Source organism: Monodelphis domestica, chromosome 4 (genome assembly GCF_027887165.1).
Source record: "Monodelphis domestica isolate mMonDom1 chromosome 4, mMonDom1.pri, whole genome shotgun sequence".
Lineage (NCBI taxonomy): Eukaryota > Metazoa > Chordata > Mammalia > Didelphimorphia > Didelphidae > Monodelphis > Monodelphis domestica.
The window spans coordinates 432951460-432972081 of NC_077230.1; the positions used below are offsets into that span (position 1 = coordinate 432951460).

The 20622-nt window shown below is 64.9% G+C and overlaps 3 protein-coding genes across 8 annotated transcripts in view; 1 reads left to right on the forward strand and 2 right to left on the reverse strand.

Moving 5' to 3' along the window:
- Positions 1-3187: 3187 nt before the first annotated feature.
- On the reverse strand, positions 3188-11073 carry SYT3 (synaptotagmin 3). 4 transcript variants are annotated; one of them, XM_056825599.1, is made up of 10 exons: positions 10950-11073; positions 9274-9426; positions 8433-8943; positions 7220-7610; positions 6838-7056; positions 4789-4909; positions 4391-4562; positions 4167-4299; positions 3847-3915; positions 3188-3641 (listed from the first exon to the last, which is right to left on the reverse strand). In XM_056825599.1, the coding sequence occupies exons 2-9, from the start codon at positions 9410-9412 to the stop codon at positions 3850-3852; spliced, it is 1752 nt and encodes a 583-aa protein (XP_056681577.1). In that variant the 5' UTR covers positions 9413-9426; positions 10950-11073; the 3' UTR covers positions 3188-3641; positions 3847-3849. The 4 variants fall into 4 exon arrangements, with proteins under 4 accessions (XP_056681577.1, XP_056681579.1, XP_056681576.1 ...); XM_056825601.1 differs by having other exon boundaries at positions 9197-9426; XM_056825598.1 differs by having other exon boundaries at positions 9274-9431.
- Positions 11006-19667, forward strand: C4H19orf81 (chromosome 4 C19orf81 homolog). Of its 3 annotated transcripts, none has more exons than XM_056825625.1 (6): positions 11006-11521; positions 13293-13386; positions 13468-13546; positions 13623-13743; positions 13828-13967; positions 17080-17288. In XM_056825625.1, exons 1-6 carry the CDS (start codon positions 11006-11008, stop codon positions 17273-17275), a joined length of 1146 nt encoding a protein of 381 aa, XP_056681603.1. In that variant the 3' UTR covers positions 17276-17288. The 3 variants fall into 3 exon arrangements, with proteins under 3 accessions (XP_056681603.1, XP_056681605.1, XP_056681604.1); XM_056825627.1 differs by lacking the exon at positions 11006-11521 and adding an exon at positions 12879-13012 and having other exon boundaries at positions 17080-19667; XM_056825626.1 differs by lacking the exon at positions 11006-11521 and adding an exon at positions 13030-13133 and having other exon boundaries at positions 17080-19667.
- The window catches only part of SHANK1 (SH3 and multiple ankyrin repeat domains 1), a gene marked incomplete at its 5' end in the record, with an annotated part of 47942 nt that continues 44710 nt past the window's right edge, over positions 17391-20622 (reverse strand). The window contains 1 exon segment of the mRNA XM_056826247.1: positions 17391-20606. Coding sequence (XP_056682225.1) covers positions 19895-20606 — 712 coding nt within the window.

The window sequence follows — 20622 nt, forward strand, 5'->3', positions numbered from 1 at the left end:
GAGCAGTGAAAGTCTCTTGTGGAAGGTACCACAGTGGATGGGCCCATCCTTTCTTAGCCAGGTCCTGGTCTGGGGGCTGGGTTACCAAGCCGTTGTGGGGGGGGGGGTTCTATACTGAGAGTCCATCAAGAGGTCACAGCGGCTCCTCTTATCCTGGACATGGGGACAAAGTCCTTTCCAGCTGGGATTGTGTGTTGTAGAGAGGGGCTCTCGCCTTAGGAGGGATGTCACATAAACTGCAATGCACCAGCTTTGGAATCTGAAGACCTGAATTTAGATCCTGGCTTTGTGTCCAGTGTGATCATAGGCACTGCACCAGGATGGGTCTTGCTCTCCTCATCCATAAAAATAAACGGGTTAGTCTCGACCATCTCAAAGGTTCCTGCCGTGGAGTCCCTGGATCCTGACCCCTGAGGCTCCATGAGGCCTGAGGAGGGGGAATCCTGCAGTTTAAAGTCTTTCCCTTCAGGAGATCTGGAGCCAGAAGGCCTGAGTTAGAATCCCCATAGTTGCTGTGTGTCTCTGTCGAGTCCTTCTGAGATCTTCAGGCTCTCAGAAATGGGGGGGGACCCCAGATCAGCTCCAACCGAAGCAAGCATTCTCTCCCGAGTCATCGGAGGTCGAAGTAAAACAGAACTAACAGCACCTGCTGCAGACCCCTCTGCCCCGGGACCAAGTATGAGAAGCAGCCTCAGGGACCCGCCCCATCTGGCAGGATGCAGACATACAGCCGAAGGAACTCTTGAGGCCCAGATCCTGGTTAGAAATGATTCACAAGGTGGACTTTTGTGGTGGAAAGGTGGCCAGGGCTGTGGTGGCCCCATTGGGGAAGCCTGGGAAACGGGGCCACGGAAAAAGGCAGCTTCCAGGTCTACTGGCTGAATGGCCAAGGGTTCCAGATCCCGTAAAAGAAAGTGCGAGACTCCATCTTCCAGCTCTAAGAGCCTCATTCAGAGCCCTAACACTGGCCTTTCCCAGCCTGAGGAGGAGGACCGCCGCCCCCGTCCTGATGGGCAGGTTCTCTCTCCCTCATGCTCATTCTGCCCTTCCTGCCCCTCCCCCCTTCCCCGTGGCTGTCTGTCTTCTGCTGATCTGGGGCAGTTTCTCTTGGCCAGGATTTCCCATCAGCCCCTGAGATCTGCAGTCTCTGTCCCCACGCCACCATCTCCCCCTACTAGTGGAGTCGCTGGCTCCGCCTCCCCCCTCCCCCACCAGCCGAGCCCCTGGCTACCCTGGCCGGAGGGTGCTCTCCGGCTCTCCTCTCTCCATCCACCCGCCCACCGGTGCCTCTCCCTCTCTGGCTGTCTCCAGGATCTCCACCAGAGTCTGTTTCTGTCCCCACCTATTTTTCTATCTCCCTTTCCAGGTTTCTGCCTCTCGCAGGCTCGCTGACCGCCCCCCTCTCTCCCCCCACTACGTTGCGGGCTGCGTCTCATTCGCAGTCCCAGCCCCCTTTCCTTTCCCTCCTTTTCCCCTTCATGCGCAGCACGCATGCGTGCTTATAGGAAGCCTGACAGATCTGCTTGGAGATCCGTGGCGTCACGGAACTCCACGAGTTCCGATTGGCTAACAAGCTCTCGGAGGCAGGATTTCCACTCTCCGATGCTTCCTCCACACATCTGTTTCCGGACCAGCGTTCCGAAGTTGAAACAGAGGCTCAAAGACCCAAGAGCCAAATGGTGCGCGGTCCTCCTTCTGGTCTCAACGACTGGTGACGTCACCGAGACAGCGCGGCGTGTGATTGGCTGACCCGCCTCCGCGCGAAGGAACGCCTCCCTCCTGCCTCTTCTGACTGGTGCCAGCGCCGCATTCGCTGCGGCTGTTAGACTGCCGCCCTAGGAACCTCAGCGCAGCCTGTGATGTCACCGCTAACTCGCGCTCTGATTGGCTGTCTCTCGGGCTCCAGGGATTTCGATTTCTCCCAGTCTCGTCCCCTGCGGCTGCCAACCCCCAGCCCGCGCGACTCACGGGGCGGACCTGGAGCCGCCTAGAAGCTTGATTGGCCACGCCTCGCCCGCGACTGTCACCCCAAGGACCGCAAAGCTCCGGCTGCGGGGAGGAGGAAGAGACGGGGCGGCGAGGGCCAGGGGGAGTCCTAGAGGAGGAGAGCCGCTGGGGCCCCGCCTGACGGGGACTGCAGAAAGAATGAGGCCAAGCCTCAGTGGGAGCCAAGAGTCCCGGAGAGCCTGCGCTCAGCTCCCGCAGGGGACACTGAGGCACACAGGGGGAAGGACGTGCCCAGGACGCCGCAGCTGTGCCTCCCGCACCCCAAGCCCAGGGCCCGATCCACATGGCACTACTTCTCCCCAGAGTGGAGGGAGAGGTCCCGAAAGAGGCTCGCCGCGGCCTCAGCTTCCCCAATCTCGGGCCGCTAAGACCTGCCTCTTCCAATCTGCCGGTGCTTCATTCGGCACCGAAGTGACGGGAAGCTGTGGAACTGTCCACTGGACATCTCCTTTGGGTGTCTGGTGCCCGTCGAGCAATAGTCGAGGCCAGGCCGGAGCTCTCGCGCCCGCCCCCAGCTTTCCCCTCTTTTCAGCCCTTCCCTTCGGTCTTAGAATGAGCACTGTGTATGCTTCCAAGGCAGGACAAGGCGATGGGGGTTAAATGACTTGCCCAGGGTCTCCCTCCCGGAGAAATTTGAGCCCAGGCCCTGCTCTCTGAGCTCTGAGCGCCCAGCTCCCCGGACACCTTCCCTTCTTCAGTGGAAGCCATCACCATTCTCCTCCCTGTCCCGAGGCTCACCACAGCCCACATGGCACCGGGCCTGTGCTTCCTCTCCTCTGCCTCACACCGGGACTACTGCTAGCTCCCCCCTCTGGTCCATCCTCCTTCAGCCACCACACGGATTTTCCTAAGGCCCAGGTCCATCCTCCCCCCCAACGTCCTGTGGCTCCCTGGCGCCTCCCTGGCAAATACAAAATGCTGGGTGGCATTCAATGCCCTTCATTGTTTAGGCCCCCTCCACCTTTCCGGGCTTCTTACACATCACTCCCCCGCCGGTACTCCTCGAACCCTGCTTGTTCCTCAAACAGGATGCTATCTCATCACTTCCTTCCACAGCCCCAGGGGAGGCTCAGGCACCACCCTCGGGCCCCTCCAGGCCAGAGCCCACAGGGATCAGGAGCCTCCTGGGCCTCGAAGCCACAAGGGGCCGACGAGCCCCCACAAAGCACGGCTGGGCGGGGAGAGACCCACGGCGTGTGTTTATTCCGGTGTTAGCAGCAGCAGTGAGGGAGGCCAGACACAGGACAGACACAGGAGGAGCTGGGCACGAGGAGCCAGCCCCGCGGGCCCCGCACAGAGGCCGGCCAGGGGGAGGGGGTGCAGATACCAGGAGGAGCCCCCGGACAGTCACAGCAATTCGAGGGAGGGGAGACGCGGATCAGACGGCAGACAGACGGAGGGGAAGGGCCCGCTGGGCCCCTGGACATGCACAGCGCCTCCCTCAGGGGGAGCCCGAGGACAGGAGGACCGACACAGTGGGGCAGGCAGGGCCTCCTCTGAGCCTCGAGGCCCTGGCAGGGATGGGGAGGCCGTGGGGGAGCAGCCTGGGGCCTCCCTCCCTCCCTCCCCAGCACTGGACGGCTTCAGGCCATATGGCTTTGAGGAGATGAATTTCTCTGTGGGGACGTGAGGACCTGGAGGAGAGAGCGGGCAGGAGGCTGGGGTCAGTGCCCGGCCCGGCTGCCCTTCGCTGTTGTCCCTGCCCAATCTCTGCAGCTGTGGTGCCCGCTCCTCCCCTCTCGGAGGGCCTGGGCTCTGCCCCGTTAGCAGTCTCCGGCCCCGCCCCGCCCCGCCCCTCGGCCCCGCCCCGCCCCTCGGCCCCGCCCCCGCTGTGCTCACCGCTCACTCGGAGCTCTCTCTCTCGCTCAGACCCTTGGTGCCCTTGGTGAAGCTGGACAGAGTCTTCTCCTGGAAAGGAGAAGCCCGTGAGGAGGCCCCTCACCCTCACCCTCGCCCTCCCTCTTGGGCCTCAGGCCGGGGTGGGGGCACGGGGGAGCCTAGCACACTCCTTCCCCTTGGGGGAAGTCGGCCCGGGGGCAGGCCCTCCTCCATTCGCGAGGAGCCACGGCGCCTGGAGGAGAGGAGGGAGATGGGACCGGGCCTCAGTTTCCCCGGCACCAACCAGAGAGCCGGAAGAGGGGGTGAAGGGGCGGGCCCACCTCCACCAGCTGGTGCCAGTACTCCACAGGCTTCCGGGGATTGGCCAGCATCTCTGCCCAGTGTTCCCGGCCGTGGGCATCGGCGGCGTCTGCCCCGACGCGGCACACACCGATGACCTCGTTGTGCCCGATGCTGGTCGGGGAAGGCGGAGGGCGGAGAGCAGAGAAGGCGTGGTTAGTGGCCGGCCCCGCCCGCGGCCCCGCCCCCTCCGGGCCCCGCTCACCAGTCGTAGTCCACCACGGCGATGCTCAGCCCCAGGGCCTCCACGCTCTCGGGGGCCACGTCGAACACCAGCGCCTCGTTGTACGTGGGGTTCAGGGTGTTCTTCTTGATGGAGGTCTTGCGTTTCTTGAGCCGCCGCCCCTCCGAGATCAGGGAGGCCTTCACGTAGGGGTCTGGGAGGAGGCGGGAGAGCAGGGCTCTGAGCTCTCCGCGCCAAGGGACCCGAGGCCGCCTCTGAACCCGGACGCCCCGGCTCCGGGCCCGGCGCTCTATGTGTTCCTGCCCCGTTAGCTGGCCCTCCGGGAACCCCCTAGCGATTGGGGCCTTCTCAGCCCGGATTTCAAGTCCCCACAGGCTCCTCCCCTCAGGCGGGCCCCTCCCCCAGGCCCCTCCCGGTACCGGAGAAGCCCGTGAGGTCCATAGCTTTGAGGTTGGAGGCTTTGATGATGGTCACGGTCAGGCGCCCGGCCGTGGGGAGGTAGCACAGGGAGAAGTTGAGCTCCCCTAGGTCAGCCTTCTCCTGAGGGGGACGCCAAGGGCCGCAGTCAGAGCCGGCCCGGGTCCCCCCTGGAGTCTGGCCAGGAGAGGGGCCTCATGGGAGTGTCCAGCCCCCCTCCTGGGCCTAGAGGCCTGGGAAGGGAGGAGACTGCCCTTCCTCTCCAGCTAGCGGAGCCCGTGCAGACCCTCTCTGGCCAGCTCTGAGCTTTTGTGGAGGCGGGGAGCCTCTACCAGCAGAGTCTGTGGTCTCCCTCTCCAGCCCCCTCCCACTGCTTGCCGCCACCCCCTCCCTGCCCCAGACCAGCTTCTCTCTAGCTTCCAGGGCAGCTCGCTAAAGGCTGTGGCTCCCTATGGTCTCTGGGGACAGCTTCCTCCGCCACCACCTTCTCTCTCCAGCAGCCCTGGCGGATGAGTCTTTTGGCAGTCCCATCTGGGGCGCCTCGTCTCCCAGCTCCCACCTCCCCCTAGAGGCCTTCTCTGCAGAACCCCTGCCCCTTCCCACACCATGGAGCCTTCTGCCCCGCCAGCGGCCTGGGCAAAGAAGGCTGGGCCCTGACAGCGGCAGGCTTTCCTCCCTTAGCATCTTGGGGCCACTGCGCTCTTGTTCCCTCCCCAAACGCAGAGGCCATTGGCCTTAACCAAGTTGGATAGATTAGTAGGGCTGCCTCCTCCATGGCCTTCCCATCAGCCGCTGGGACCCAAGCAGCAGCCCTGGGGTCTGTCCCTCTTCTGCCTTGGGGTTCCCCATCCGAAGAGATGGTGTTCAAGTCACTGCCCTTTTCTCAGCTAGAAAATGGCAGCCAGGGAGGGGGCGCCAGAGACCTGATCCCTCCACCCAGTGATCTCTCCTCTCCTCTCCTCCCCCTCTCCCCATCTCTGTCACCAGCTCTCTCAGCCTTCCCATCTCCCTTCCTCTCCCTGAATGCCCTCGGGCTTTCGATCCATTTAACAGCCTGGCTCCCTGCCAGGCCTGGTAAAGCCATAGCCATGCCCCTCCTCTCCCCCGGGATGGGAAGATGGGAGGAAGAGCAGAGGCTGAGCCAAGGCTGAGGGAGACAGAGACAGGAGAGATGCCTGGGGACCGTGAAGAGACTTGGCCTGAGACCAGGAGGGACAGAGAGACGAGACAGAGAAGAGAGACAGAGAGAGGAGACAGACAGAGAGACAGAGACAGAGAGAAGGGAGAGATATGTCAGAGACAGAGAGGGGCAGAGACAGAGATAGGCAGAGAGACAGAGACAGAGAAGAGAGACAGACAGTGAATGAAGAGATAGAGATGGACAGACAAAAGAGAGACAGACAGAAGAGACAGATACATAGAGGGGAGACAGAGACAGAGAAACAGAGACAAAGAGAAGGGAGAGATACGACAGAGACAGAGACAGAGAGGGGCAGAGACAGAGATAGGCAGAGAGAGAGACGGAGACAGAGAAGAGAGACAGACAGTGAATGAAGAGATAGAGATGGACAGAGAAAAGACAGACAGAAGAGAGAGAGAGAGAGAGAGAGAGAGAGAGAGAGAGAGAGAGAGAGAGAGAGAGAGAGAGAGAGAGATGGACAGAGACAAGAGAGAGGGGCAGAGATGGAGACAGGCAGAGACACAGCATCCCAAACAGGAGGCTGGAGGGGGCCCAGGAGCTCTGAATTAGGGATGGGAAGAGATGGGAGAGCTGTGAGGAGGAGCAGGGCCCCAAGGGTCGGGGGTGGGGGAGGCCCCATTTGGGGGTCTGGCTCTAGACGTGCCCTGGGAGCTGCTCTAAGCCAGTCTGCAGATAAGAAGACTGAGGCCCCGAGCGAGGAGGGGCTGAGGCCAGAGAGCTGTCCGCAGCTGGGAGCAGGGCGTGCAGGTGCCGGGCAGGTTGGGGGGAGCGGGAGGGCCGGGGATCTAGCAGCTGCTGGGTGAGGGCAGCCCGAGGTCAGGCCATCAGGGAGTCTGGGCGGGGCACTGACCGAGCCGCCTTCGATGATGTCCCTCCAGAGCGGCCGGTCAGGGGGCTGCTCCGCCAGCTCCAGGAGGTTGTCCAGCACCACTTGGCCAATGAGGTCGTGCCTGGAGAAGCGGTCGAAGTCGTAGATGCTGAAGTGCAGCTTCCTCTGCGCCAGCTCGGCCAGCGGCACGGCAAACTGGAAGGTCTCGTTGAACACGGGGTTCAGCGTCTTCCTGTGCACCTGCGGGGGGCCCGGGCGGCTGAGGCCGGGCTTCCAGGCCCCCCACTTTCTCTGCCCAGACCCGGACCGGTGGATGGGGAAACCGAGGCTCGGGGAGGCCAGCCCGATGGTCACTCCCGCCCCTGCCCCCGCCTCTCCTCGGGCTCCAGCCCCCTGCCCACACCTTGGTCTGAAACTTCTTCTTGCGGTCGGGCAGCAGGTAGATCTTGACGTAGGGGTCCGAGAAGCCATTGGAATCTTTGGCCGGCAGGTCGAGGGCCTGCAGCACCCGGACCACCAGCTGGTCAGAGCCGTAGAGATAGCGCAGGGCGAAGCTGAAGCGGCCGGCCCCCGGTCCCCCGCCCGGCCCGGCCCCTGCCCGCCGGCCCCCGGCCCCGGCCCCCTGGTACAGCTCCGGCTGGATCTGCCCGATGAGCCTCGACTTCTCCTCTCCCGCTGGCAGGGGCAGAGGCAGGGCCGGGGCCGGGGCTCTGTCCTCGGGCTCTGGCAGGCTCGGGGCAGGGGGCTGGGGAGTCAGGGGCTGCTGGGTGAGGGGCCGAGGGAGAGCCGGGTACCTGTGGGGAGATGGGGCAGAGGCAGGGTCAGAGATGCAGGGGAGATGCTGCCAGACAGACGGAGAGAGAGAGAGAGACAGAGACAGAGACAGAGAGAGACAGAGAGATGGAGAGACAGAGAGACAGAGACAGAGAGAGAGAGAGAGAGACAGAGACAGAGAGAGACAGAGAGACAGAGAGGGAGAGAGAGAGACAGAGACAGAGAGGGAGAGAGACAGAGACAGAGACAGAGAGAGAGAGAGAGACAGAGACAGAGAGAGACAGAGAGACAGAGAGGGAGAGAGAGAGACAGAGACAGAGACAGAGAGAGAGACAGAGACAGAGAGAGAGACAGAGACAGAGAGAGAGACAGAGAGAGACATAGAGAGAGAGGGAGAGACAGAGACAGAGAGAGACAGAGAGACAGAGAGGGAGAGAGAGAGACAGAGACAGAGAGGGAGAGAGACAGAGACAGAGACAGAGAGAGAGACAGAGAGAGACATAGAGAGAGAGGGAGAGACAGAGAGACAGACAGAGAGAGAGAGAGATAGAGAGAGATAGAGAGACAGAGAGAGACAGAGAGAGAGAGAGAGAGAGAGAGAGAGAGAGAGAGAGAGAGAGACAGAGAGACAGAGAGACAGAGAGACAGAGAGAGATAGAGAGACAGAGAGAGACAGAGAGAGAGAGAGGGGCAAGGCAGAGGCTGGGCCAGAAGGGGAAGCAGGGCACGCAGAGGGAAGGAAGGGCAGGGAGGTCTGGGGAGGAGCCCAGGGGAGGCCCATGGAGGAGGAGGAGAGCCGGGCGCTGGGCATCGGGGCAGACGGAGTGAGGGGCGCTTCTTACCTGGTCGGAGGGGCCAGGCTGGTAACCTGCTGGTGTGACTGGGCACTGGGCAGACCTCCCCCGCCTGGGGGCAGCAGGAGGAGCCCCCCAGCGGGGCCGGCACTGCCGTCGGTGGGCAGCTCGGGCGACGTCTGGCTGGGCTTGACCCCGGCGGCCATGGCAGCGGCGGCGTCCGGGTAGGAGTCCATGTCTAGGTAGGAGGGTTCCGGCAGGTCGGGGCCGCTCACGCCACCGGGCTCCAGGAGCTCGGAGAAGGGGTGGTGGTGGTGGGGCGCGCCCAGGAGGTGGTGCGGGCCGCCCAGGCCGGGGCCCAGGTGGTGGGCGGCCCCGCCACCCACCAGCCCCGCCAGCCCGGCCCCAGGGTCCTTGCGCAGGGGGCCGCCCCCAGGGGCCGAGCCCCCCTTGTCCCGCCAGGGCACCCAGCAGAGCTTCCAGGACACGAAGAGCGAGACGCCCAGCAGGACGATCCCACAGAAGGTCACGATGACGGAGAGCAGGCTCACCGAGATATCTGGGGGAGGCGGAGAGTGTCCTGCGCGGGCCCTTCGCTCCTGCCACCCCTTCCTTAACCCTCAAGCCCGGGGGCGACCCCCCCCCCAAGGCAGAGCCAGCAGGCTGGAGCAAGGGATCATGGGAGGGAGATCCCTGAGGCCGGGAAGGGGGCGGGCCCCGGGTCACCCCTAGAAAGGGGAATTCGAATCGAGGTCCTGGCCCCCAAAGCTGGCCCTCCTCCCCAGAGACTGCTGGGAAAGTTGGGAGAGAACCTGGGCCTTCAGGACCCTTGTCCAAGATGGCGAGCGAGCCAGAGGGCTGGGGCGGGAAGGCCTTAGAGGACGCACACCTGCGTCGGAGGGCCGCGGGTAGCCCCGGATGCGCCAGAACTCCTGGCATTTCTCATCAGCATCTTGGATCCGGGAGCACAAGTCAGAGACCAGCGTGAGAGCCCGGCGGCAGAGGTCATCCTCGTAGTCCCCGGACATGGCTGCTGGGTGTCCTGCCCTGGAGAAAGGGGAGACGACGGGGGTGGGGGGAGGGAGACAGAGACAGAGAGACAGGCAGAGACAGAGACAGGCAGAGACAGAGAGACAGGATTAGAGGGAAAGAGACACCCAGAAAGTGACAGAGACAGACAGGCAGAGAGGGGGAGAGAGAGACACAAAGAGAGACAGTCAGAGACAGACAGAGACAGGCAGAGAGAGATAGAGACAGAGACAGAGAGAGACATGGACAAAGAGAGGGAGAGAGACACACAGAAAGTGACAGAGACAGTCAGAGACAGAGAGACAGTCAGAGGCAGAGACAGGCAGAGACAGAGACAGGCAGAGAGGGAGAGAGAGACACAAAGAGAGACAGTCAGAGACAGAGACAGACAGAGACAGGCAGAGACAGAGACAGAGAGACATGGACAAAGAGAGGGAGAGAGACACACAGAAAGTGACAGAGACAGTCAGAGACAGAGAGACAGTCAGAGGCAGAGACAGGCAGAGGCAGAGAGTCAGGCAGAGACAGAGACAGGCAGAGACAGAGACAGGCAGAGAGGGAGAGAGAGACACAAAGAGAGACAGGCAGAGACAGAGACAGAGAGACATGGACAAAGAGAGGGAGAGAGACACACAGAAAGTGACAGAGACAGTCAGAGACAGTCAGAGGGGGAGAGAGAGACACAAAGAGAGACAGGCAGAGACAGAGAGAGATACGGACAGAGACAGGCAGAGAGGGAGAGGGGAGTCAGGAAGAAGAGGGGAGCAGACAGAGCTCAGGTGCCCGGCAGGCACTGGGGGCCGGAGCCTGGGAGAAGGGGCAGTGCGGATGGGGAAGAAGAAGGGAGAGGCGCCAGAGATGGCCGGGATGGCCGGGATGGCCGGAGGGCCGAGAAGGGGTAAACAGGAAGGAAGCGGGGACAGATGGTGGGCCGGGAGGAGGCCGGGCGGGCAGACAGGCCGGGGGAAGTGCTGAAGGAGGGCACCGAAGAGACAAAGGCTGGGAAGCTGGGCCAGGGGCAGGGGCAGGGAGTGGGTGGCTCCATGGGGACGGAGAGGGGAGGCGGGCGGGAGAGCTCCGAGATGGCCCAAGATGGAGCTAGAGGCCGGGCAGATGGGCGGATGGACACAGGGGGCCACAAGGGATTGTGGGCAGCCAGAGGACAGCAGGAGGGATGCGCAGAGCATGCAGAGGGGGCCCGGAGCCACCTGGCAAAAGGAGGGGAGAAGGGGGGAGGGAGGTTGGGACCCCAGGCGGGGCAGCGGGGAGGCCAACGGCGCGGCCAGGGGGCGGAGGGAGGAGAGAGAAAGTTTAGACACGGGGAGACCGGCGGGAGGTGCAGACCGGGCCGGCTCTAGGGAGGAGGGAGGGCAGGGCAGGGCAGGATGGTGAGGGGCGGCCAGGGCGGTGGCTGGGGCCGGCACGGAGGGAGAGCCGCGGCCGAAGGTGGGGGATGACCAGCGGGGAGACGCAGAGGGGGGTGCGGATGGGGACTGACGAGGAGACCCACAGGGGCAGGGCGCTGGGGGCGCTCACCCTGTCCTTATTCCTGCCGAGTCCTAGGGGGCGTCCAGGGCGGCCGGGGAGAGCCCATGGGGGAGCGCAGAGGGGACACGACCCCCCAGCCCGGTCCCCCACGTTCTGGGAGATGCCACAGGACCTGGGGGAGGGAGGACAAGGGGGCCTCAGCCCAGCTCCGCTCTCACGCTGCAGCAGTCTGGCCCCGAAGGGAGTCTCCCCCTCCGCAGCGCTTCTCGGCCCGCCAGCTCTCCAACCTCCGCCGGGATACCGAATGCCCTGCACCCCCAATCTACCCGCAGCCCGCGGCCCCCTTCCCGGGATCGGGATCGGGGACTCCATTTCCCAGCAGCCCTTGGGGCACCGAGCCAGGCGAGCGGGGGACGTCTGGCCGCGACGCCTGCTGGGAAATGGAGTCCGCGCTGCCTCCGGGGCTGTCGCGCCGGACTGGGCGCCGGGGCTGGGGCTGGGGACCTGGCTGGGAGGCTGCAAGAGAGCGGGGCACCTGCCCTCCTCGGGAGGCTGAGCGGGCCCGCCGCCCGGGGGAATCCCAGAAGCCGGGGGATTGGAGGCGCCTGCCCCTCCCCCAGGTGGGACGCCCCCCGCCCCCTCCCCAGTCCGGAGCCTGGCCCCGGCCCGGCAGGGCCTCGGGGGGGTGGCGCGGGGACACTCACCGGGAGCCGGAGCCGGAGCCGGAGCCGCCACCGCCGCCGCCGCAGCCGCCGCCGCCGCCGCCGCCGCCGCAGCCCCGGCCCGGCTCCGCCCCCGTCCCCCCCAGCCCGCAGGTTGGCGGCTCCGCCCCCCGCCCCCCGCCCCCCGCCCCGGGGATCGAACCCAGGCATCCGAGCGCCCTTCCCGCCCTGCTTCAGAGGCCCCGGTGGGGACCCAGGCGTCCTAGCTTCCAGCCTTTCCCCACGGCGCCCCCTTTTCCTCAGGGACCGGGGCACGACCGGGGCGTGCCGGCCCCCAGTCCTTCTCCCCCAGGGAGCCCGCCGGGAAAAGCGCCGTCCTCCGCGGGGCCCAGGCCTGCCAGCCTACCCTCAGAGCCGAGGCAGCCGGGCCCCAGCCATTCCCTCCCCGCCCCCACCCGCCCTCCGCTCTCCCAGAGGCCTCCGTGATTCCATTCAGTTCAACTCCATTGAATTCAATTCAAGCCCGGAGAAATGGCCTACTGTGCGCCGGGGCTGCAAAGCCAGGCCCTCTCCCCCTCCCCCAAGGAAGGACCCGGCAGCCCCTGGGGGAGGGGGGCAGCCAGAGAGCTAGACGGGTGGGGGAGGGGCCCCATTCCCTGGCTCTGGTTCAGAGAGGGGGAAGTGACCGGTCCAGGGTCACCCTGACTAACCGCTGAAGCAGGGCCCCAAACCCAGGCCACCCCACATGCAGGCACACGGGCATCCGCATCCTAGAAACATCCCAGGACCCGGCTGGGCAGAGGCGATGGCCAGAACCCCTGAGAAAGCTCCAGACACACTCCCGGACTGGGGGCCAGGATGCCTGGGTCCCTGTCACCCTGCCCTATTCCCTACTGTGCCATGAAAGGCTGAGTCTCCAGGGCTGTGGTCGGCCCGGCCGCCGAAGGATAGGGAGCGCAGCGTGGGGAGAAGGAGGCGAGGAGGGAGACTGAGGCACACCGGCCTCCATCCCCCCAGAGAGGCAGAGAGAGCTGTGCAGAGCCAGGGAGAGACCCGGGGACAGAGGCTGAGAGACAATGGAGGGAGGCGGAGGCAGAGACAGAGAGGAGGACAGAGAGAGAGAGAGAGACATAAGGACAGACAGACAGACAGAGACGAGGACAGACAGAGAGACACAAGGGCAGAGATGGACAGACAGACAACGGAGGGAGACGCAGCGGAATCCTGGGACACTTGTACCCAGCTAGGCTGAGTGGGACGGAGGACGGGCCCAGGGGGCAGTGGGAGCAGGAGAGGCTTCCTGTGGGAGTGCTGAGGTTCTACCTGGGAGCTGCTGGGGAAGGAGGCGCCTCCCTTGGGGCTTGCTCGAGGGCCGGGGGCCGTCCAGCCAGTGGGGGCGCAGCAGAGGGCCATGGAGTGACATCTGTGGGCGGCTGGCCGAGGAGCCAGGTGTCCAGGCCCCCCAGTCGCCCCTCCCCCCATTAGAATGCGGGCTGTTTGAATCTTTTCTGTTTGTCCAAGTCTGCGTGGGATGGGGGTGCTGGGTGCGAGCCTCTGGAGAGACACAGAGGCACGGCACAGATGGGGAGATGCGGAGAGAGGAGCAGAGATGTGGAGGAGAGACGTGGGGGAGAGCCGGGAGAGGGCCGGGGGGGGGGGGAGGCCCGGGCTTCGGGGAGGCTCTGGGGAGGGCTGAGCGAGGCCCCTGACCTTCTTCCCGACTGCCCAGATGCAGCAACAACAACCGCAGCAGCCGCAGCTGCTGCCCCAGCAGGAAGGCGAGTCCTCGGGCTCTCGAAGCCCCCCGGGGCGCTGGGAGTCAGGTGAGGGGGGCCGGGCAGGGCGTGGGGGGGCTTGGGGGGGCCGGAGCTGCCACAGGAGCCCCGGCCTGGCTCTGTCCCTAGGAGCGGGGGTGTCACTGATGGACTTGGAGACCCCGGAGGACGCACAGGCCCGGAACCTGGGCCGAACCATCAAATCCTCGTAAGTGCGGCCCAGCGGGCGGGCGGGCGGGCGGCCTGCTGGGCTGCGGCCCTGACCGACGGCCTCTCTGCCCCAGGAAGCTCCAGGTGCGCCAGATCCTGGCTGAGTACGAGGCCCTGGACCGGGAGCTGCCCTGCATCCGCAAGTTCCCCAGCCCGCCGCCCGCCCAGCCCCTCTGCCTGTGCATGGAGACCGCGGTGAGCCTGCCCTCCGGCCCGGCCTCCCTCTGCCCGGGGCCCGCGGCCGCCGGGGATGCCCACCCGCCTCCCTCCTCCTCCTAGCCCGAGTACGACTTCACCCACCTGGACTTGCTGAACGCCCTGGAGGCCGAGGTGCCGGGCGCCCTGGAGAGCGGCCGCGTCAGCAGCATCCGCTACGAGAACATGAACGTCATCTGCGGCACGGCCGGCCGCAAGGACCGGTGAGTGGCCAGCCCGGCCCCGGGAAATCCAGCAAGCCCACCCACTGGAGGCCCAGGGTGAGCCCGGACAGAGCAGGGCCCAGAGCAGTGACCCCCACTGACCAGAGACACGGGGAGTGACCACGAGGCTGAGCATGGACACAGGGTGATCCCGGATAGACCAGGACGTGGCAATGAGTCCCCCCACTGACCGGAGACACAGGGAGTGACCACAAGGCTGAGTGTGGACACAGGGTAATCTCAGACAGAGTAGGGATGAGGAGTGACCCCTACTGACTAGAGACACAGGGAGTGACCACGAGGCTGAGTGTGGACACGGGGTGACCCCGGACAGACCAGGACGTGGCAATGAGTCCCCCCACTGACTGGAGACATGGGGTGACCACAAGGCTGAGCGTGGACACGGGGTGACCCTGGACAGACCAAGATGTGGCAATGAGTCCCCCCACTGACTGGAGACACGGAGTGACCACGAGGCTGAGCATGGACACGGGGTGACCCTGGACAGACCAGGACGTGGCAATGAGTCCCCCTACTGACCGGAGACACGGGGATTGACCACGAGGCTGAGTGTGGACACAGTGTGATCTCAGACGGAGCAGGGATGAGAGGAGTGACCCCCACTGACCAGAGACACGGGGAGTGACCACGAGGCTGAGCATGGACACAGGGTGATCCCGGATAGACCAGGACGTGGCAATGAGTCCCCCCACTGACCGGAGAAATGGGGAGTGAGTGTGAGGCTGAACGTGGACACGGTGATCCAAGACAGACCAGGATGTAGCAATCAGTCCCCCACTGACCAGAGACACGGGGAGTGACCACGAGGCTGAGCATGGACACAGGGTGATCCCGGATAGACCAGGACGTGGCAATGAGTCCCCCCACTGACCGGAGAAATGGGGAGTGAGTGTGAGGCTGAACGTGGACACGGTGATCCAAGACAGACCAGGATGTAGCAATCAGTCCCCCACTGACCAGAGACACAGGGAGTGACCACGAGGCTGAGCGTGGACATGGGGTGATCTCAGACGGAGCAGGGATGAGAGGAGTGACCCCCACTGACCAGAGACACGGGGAGTGACCACGAGGCTGAGCATGGACACAGGGTGATCCCGGATAGACCAGGACGTGGCAATGAGTCCCCCCACTGACTGGAGACATGGGGAGTGACCACGAGGCTGAGCGTGGACACGGGGTGACCCTGGACAGACCAAGACGTGGCAATGAGTCCCCCCACTGACCGGAGACACAGGGAGTGACCACAAGGCTGAGTGTGGACACAGGGTAATCTCAGACGGAGTAGGGATGAGGAGTGACCCCTACTGACTAGAGACACAGGGAGTGACCACGAGGCTGAGTGTGGACATGGGGTGATCTCAGACGGAGCAGGGATGAGAGGAGTGACCCCCACTGACCAGAGACACGGGGAGTGACCACGAGGCTGAGCATGGACACGGGGTGACCCTGGACAGACCAGGACGTGGCAATGAGTCCCCACTGACCGGAGACACGGGGATTGACCACGAGGCTGAGTGTGGACATGGGGTGATCTCAGACGGAGCAGGGATGAGAGGAGTGACCCCCACTGACCAGAGACACGGGGAGTGACCACGAGGCTGAGCATGGACACAGGGTGATCCCGGATAGACCAGGACGTGGCAATGAGTCCCCCCACTGACCGGAGACACAGGGAGTGACCACAAGGCTGAGTGTGGACACAGGGTAATCTCAGACGGAGTAGGGATGAGGAGTGACCCCTACTGACTAGAGACACAGGGAGTGACCACGAGGCTGAGTGTGGACACGGGGTGACCCCGGACAGACCAGGACGTGGCAATGAGTCCCCCCACTGACTGGAGACATGGGGTGACCACAAGGCTGAGTGTGGACACGGGGTGACCCTGGACAGACCAAGATGTGGCAATGAGTCCCCCCACTGACTGGAGACACGGAGTGACCACGAGGCTGAGCATGGACACGGGGTGACCCTGGACAGACCAGGACGTGGCAATGAGTCCCCCTACTGACCGGAGACACAGGGATTGACCATGAGGCTGAGTGTGGACACTGGGTGACCCTGGACAGAGCAGGGACACCCACTGACCAGAGACACAGGGATTGACCACGAGGCTGAGCATGGACATGGGGTGACCCTGGACAGACCAGGACGTGGCAATGAGTCCCCACTGACCGGAGACACGGGGATTGACCACGAGGCTGAGTGTGGACACAGTGTGATCTCAGACGGAGCAGGGATGAGGAGTGACCCCACTGACCGGAGACACGGGGAGTGACCACAAGGCTGAGTGTGGACACGGGGTGACCCCGGACAGACCAGGACGTGGCAATGAGTCCCCACTGACTGGAGACACGGGGATTGACCACGAGGCTGAGTGTGGACACAGTGTGATCTCAGACGGAGCAGGGATGAGGAGTGACCCCACTGACCGGAGACACGGGGAGTGACCACAAGGCTGAGTGTGGACACGGGGTGACCCCGGACAGACCAGGACGTGGCAATGAGTCCCCACTGACCGGAGACACAGGGATTGACCACGAGGCTGAGCATGGACATGGGGTGACCCTGGACAGACCAGGACATGGCAATGAGTCCCCCCACTGACCGGAGCCCCAGGAAGTGAGCTGACCCGGGACGTGAGGAGGCTGGCTGGCTGGCTTGCAGGGATCCTGACTCCTGGGGTCCCAGGGCTGGAGTGCAGAAAGCTGGGAGCTCTGGCACACAGCAGGCCCCCGCAATGACCAGCCCTGGGCCTGGGGAGGCATGTGGAGACTGAGCAGGGGCCCTGAGAGGGGCTGGAGGGGGCGGGCCGGCGCCGTGCGTGAGCCTTGTGCCCCTGGCAGCGTCTTTCCCCAGTATCCCTTGCTCCAGGCCCGGCACAGCAGAACCCCGCCCCCCCCCAGCTCCCGGATCTCTCAAAGGCCCCCGGAGGCACGGAGGGATGTCGGGGGTGAGATGGGGAAACGGGGCGGGGGTGACAGCGAGTCTTCGGCAGAAGCTTGTGTGCCCACTGAGGCCAGGGAGGCGGCGGTGGTGCTGGGCTGGGCACACCGAGGCCGGGCCCACCCTCCGTCCGTCCTGCCGCCGCAGGTGGCTCATCACCGTCACGGACTTCCAGACCCGCTCCCGCCTGCTGCGCTCGGGGCTCCGCCCGCGCGGGATCCTTCACGCCCTCGCACGCCACGACGAGCTCCTGCTCGGAGACTACCGCCTGCACCTGCGCCGGGCCCTGGCGCGACGGCGCATGCTCGAGGCCCTGGGAGCGGGACCCACCGAGGAGGACTGAGGGCGGGGCCGCGCCTGCGCACGAGCCCCGTGGCCCCTCGGGAGAGGGGCAGCCAGGCGGGACCGGGCGGGGCGGCAGGGGCGTGGCCACAAAGGAGGTGGGGCGGGCTCGAGGGGAGGGTGGATACTGTGAGTTTAATTATAAAGAATGACCCGGTACAAAAAGCCATTTCTTTGCAAAATCGGAGAGGGGGAGGGGCGCCCCCCATCGATTCTCCCCTCCCCGGGCCTCCGTGGAACGTCGCCTCGGCCCTAGAGGGCGGCCTCGGCAGGGCCGTCTGGCCTGGAGGGGCAGCGTCCTAACTCGGAACGCTGCGGCTGCCTGCGTGCCCCCGCCCGCCCCCCGCCCCCCACCCCCTCTGGAAGACAATTCTTCGGGGTTCGAGTTGAGCTTTTTTGTGGGTTTTTGTTTTTTTTTTTTTTTTTGCTTTGTATCACCTCCCCCCACGCTCGGACCCGCCCCGCCCCCCGCCCCTCCCACCCTGGGTCTCGCTCCCCTCCCTCCCCCTCCCTGACCCCGCCCCCTTCCGCGGTGCCCATCCGGAATGAACAAGCCCTTGATAGACGGACACCGCGGGGTCCCCGGGGTAGGGGAGAACAACGGACGACGGACCTGAGGGAGGGAGGACGGATTCCCTCACCCCCTTCTCCCCCCTCCCCCCAACCCTCCCGCAAGATAACCCGCAGATCCCTGACGTGGTGAGGGGGAAGAGGGCTGGGAGCCCCCCCCATGGACGGAGCAGCCCCCCGGGAATGGGGGGGTAGCAGAAGGGAGGGTGGGCTTGGAGTGAGGGGGAAGAAAGGGAGCTCCCTTCTTTGGCAGCTGAACGAGTGTGTGGGGAAGCTTAGAGGGGCTTGGGGAAGGGGTCCAGTTCCCGCCCCCACCCCCGGGTCTGTGAGGGAGCGGAGCGGGGAGGGGGAAGGAAGCGTCGGGGTCACTGGGGGAGGAGGGGCAGAAAGAGGGGAAGCCATGCTCGAAGGGGAGGGGCGAGGATCCGTCATGCAGGAGGGTGAGAGGCTGAGCTAGGAAGAACCAGCCCCCTGGAAATAGAATCTGAGAGAAGGCAAGTGTGCAAAGGGGACCGTCGAAGTCTAGAGGAAGGGCGGCGGAAAGCCAGGAGCGTGTCCGAGACCCGGGCTGCGGGGCTCCAAAGAGTCTGAGGGGGCGCCAGCGGGCGTGCAAGAACCGGGATGAGAGAGCCGAGCAAGAGATGGGCGGGCGAGGGGCCAGAAAAGTGAGTGTGCAAAAGGAGAGAAGTTCCCGGGAGAAAAGGGAGTGAGTGTGAGACGTGTGGGCAAGTCAGTGGGCGAAAGAAGATTCGTGTGCAAAAGGGGCCGCAGGAATTCAGAAGAGGGAATGCAAGCAAAGGAGAGCGCAGGGCGAGGGTGCCAGAACCTCGGCGAGAAGAACACGGAAGACAGGCGGACGAGTGGGTGAGCAGCTGTGCCAGAAAAGGGGAGGATGGCCAGAGGAGCCAGGAGTAGGGGACTGAGCAAGAGAAGGGTCCGGAACGTGTGCAAGCGAAGAGGGCCGTCATGAGAAAGGAACAGAAACAGGTGAGTGTGCAAATGTAATCAAGTGCAAACGCAGAGCTAGCTGGGCCCGAAGGAGGGAACGATGCGTGGAAATGCGGGCCCCAGACGAAGAGGGGGGGGGGGGGGCATGTGCGGGGTGTGGCAAGTGCAAAGGAGTAAGAAGGCCGGGAGCAGGGGAAGTGTGTGTCGGGGGAGCCTGGATGGAAGAGGCAGCCCCAAAGAGCGCCTGGTGGAGAAGGGCCAAAGGAGCAGAGGACAGCGCCCTGAGGTCCCGGGGGAGAGAACTATGGGGGAGAGAGCCAATAGAATGAAGGGGGGCGGAGAGAAGAGTGAGCGTGCAAGAAAGCTGGGTCGCAACAGCTGGGAGGGACCTGCAAGCACCACCTCGGGGAGTGTGCAAGAAAGCATGAGACATAGCGCAAATCTGTGCAAAATAGCAGCGGGGGGGGGGGGCGCATAGGCGAGCGGGCGTGCAAAGGAGCGTGCAAGAGACCAGGTGGCAGGACAGTGAGGGAGGGAGGGAGGGAGGGAGGGAGGAGAGAAGGCCGGAGAGGGATGGGAGTTAGGGTTGGGCGGGGAAATCAGGCGAGAGATGGGGATGGTCAAATCTGGGGCCTAGGGAGGGGATTGGGGACCCCTGCTTTACCCCCTTCCCCTACTGCCCAGGGAGCCCCCATCATCCAATTTGCCTTGGGCTCCCCGCTTATGGCTCTGCTATATTCTCGCCCCCCCTCTCCCAGGGACCTGGAGAGGGGGAAGTCGGGGTACATCTTCCCTCCTCACGCCCTCTCCACCCCTCCCAGCTTTGGCCATCTCCCTGGGAGGGAGCGGGGTCGCATCTGTCCCCACGTCCTCCCCCCAACACCGACGCACATACTGTCCAGTCCCAGCTGCCCCCACGTCTGAGGTGCGCATGTCCAGTGGGATGAGTGCTGGCAGAAGCAAGTGACCAGGCTAGGTCGGGGGGGGGGGGGGGGCGCCGAGGGCGGGGCGACAAGGGAGCGTCACGTGACGTCTGGCCAGCGGTCCGAGGGGCAGGGCCGCCGCGCTAGAGCCCTCCCCGAGGGTCCTCGTGGGCCGGCCATCACCTCTCCAGAAAGAACTTGAGCGCGCGGTCAATGTTCATCCGGTGACCCACCCGGGTGACGCCCAAGTCCACGTAGTCCTCCTTGGTGAGGGCGGGCAGGTGGGAGCCGTCGATCTCGTGGTCCAGGAAGCGAGCTCGGTGCTCGGCCAGCCCCAGCCACTCCAGCCAATCGGCCACGTCGAACTTGGTCCAGAAGCCCAGCGGCTTGGCCCCAAACGGCTTGTCCGGGGGCAGCGAGAGCAGGCGGGTAGGCGACAGCGAACGGGAGGCCCCGGCCAGCGCCCCGCCCAGGCTCCCCGCCATCCCCGCGTGGGGGGGCACGAAAACGGGAGCGAAGGGGTCCGAGGCGCCCCCAGCCCCTCCGGTGGGCGAGCCCCGGAGGTCGAAGAGGCCGGGATACAGCGGCCCGGAGGGCAGGATGGGCAGAGACGAGGGCCGGGGAGCCGGGCTGACTTTGTGGTCCGAGGGGGGCAGCAGGGAGGGGCTGGGGGCGCGGCGGAGGAGGGGAGGGCGCATCTCAAAGTCCACGCCCTGGAGGTGGCGGCTGGACGAAGAGGAGGACGGCGAGGGCGAGCCAGCGCCGGCTCCCCCCGCCGCGGGGGGCCCCCCGGACCCCGAGGGGAGCGGTGGCAGCGGCGGCTTGGGCCAGTTCTGGAATAAGCTGCTGACTGGCTTGGAGAGAAGCGAAGACGGGGGGTCGTCCGTGAGCCTAGGGTTGGGATGGA

What these genes read in the sequence shown, in the direction of transcription:
- SYT3 (XM_056825599.1), bottom strand. Translation starts at nt 9,412, where the DNA reads ATGTCCGGGGACTACGAGGATGACCTCTGCCGCCGGGCTCTCACGCTG. An exon ending in AGAAGAAGTTTCAGACCAAG is followed by an intron (nt 7,057 to 7,219) that starts GTGTGGGCAGGG and finishes GGCCCCCCGCAG; the next exon opens with GTGCACAGGAAGACGCTGAA. An exon ending in GCCGTGGTGGACTACGACTG is followed by an intron (nt 4,300 to 4,390) that starts GTGAGCGGGGCC and finishes TTCCCCGACCAG; the next exon opens with CATCGGGCACAACGAGGTCA.
- C4H19orf81 (XM_056825625.1), top strand. Translation starts at nt 11,006, where the DNA reads ATGGGGGAGCGCAGAGGGGACACGACCCCCCAGCCCGGTCCCCCACGT. An exon ending in CCCGGGGCGCTGGGAGTCAG is followed by an intron (nt 13,387 to 13,467) that starts GTGAGGGGGGCC and finishes CTCTGTCCCTAG; the next exon opens with GAGCGGGGGTGTCACTGATG. An exon ending in GCCTGTGCATGGAGACCGCG is followed by an intron (nt 13,744 to 13,827) that starts GTGAGCCTGCCC and finishes TCCTCCTCCTAG; the next exon opens with CCCGAGTACGACTTCACCCA.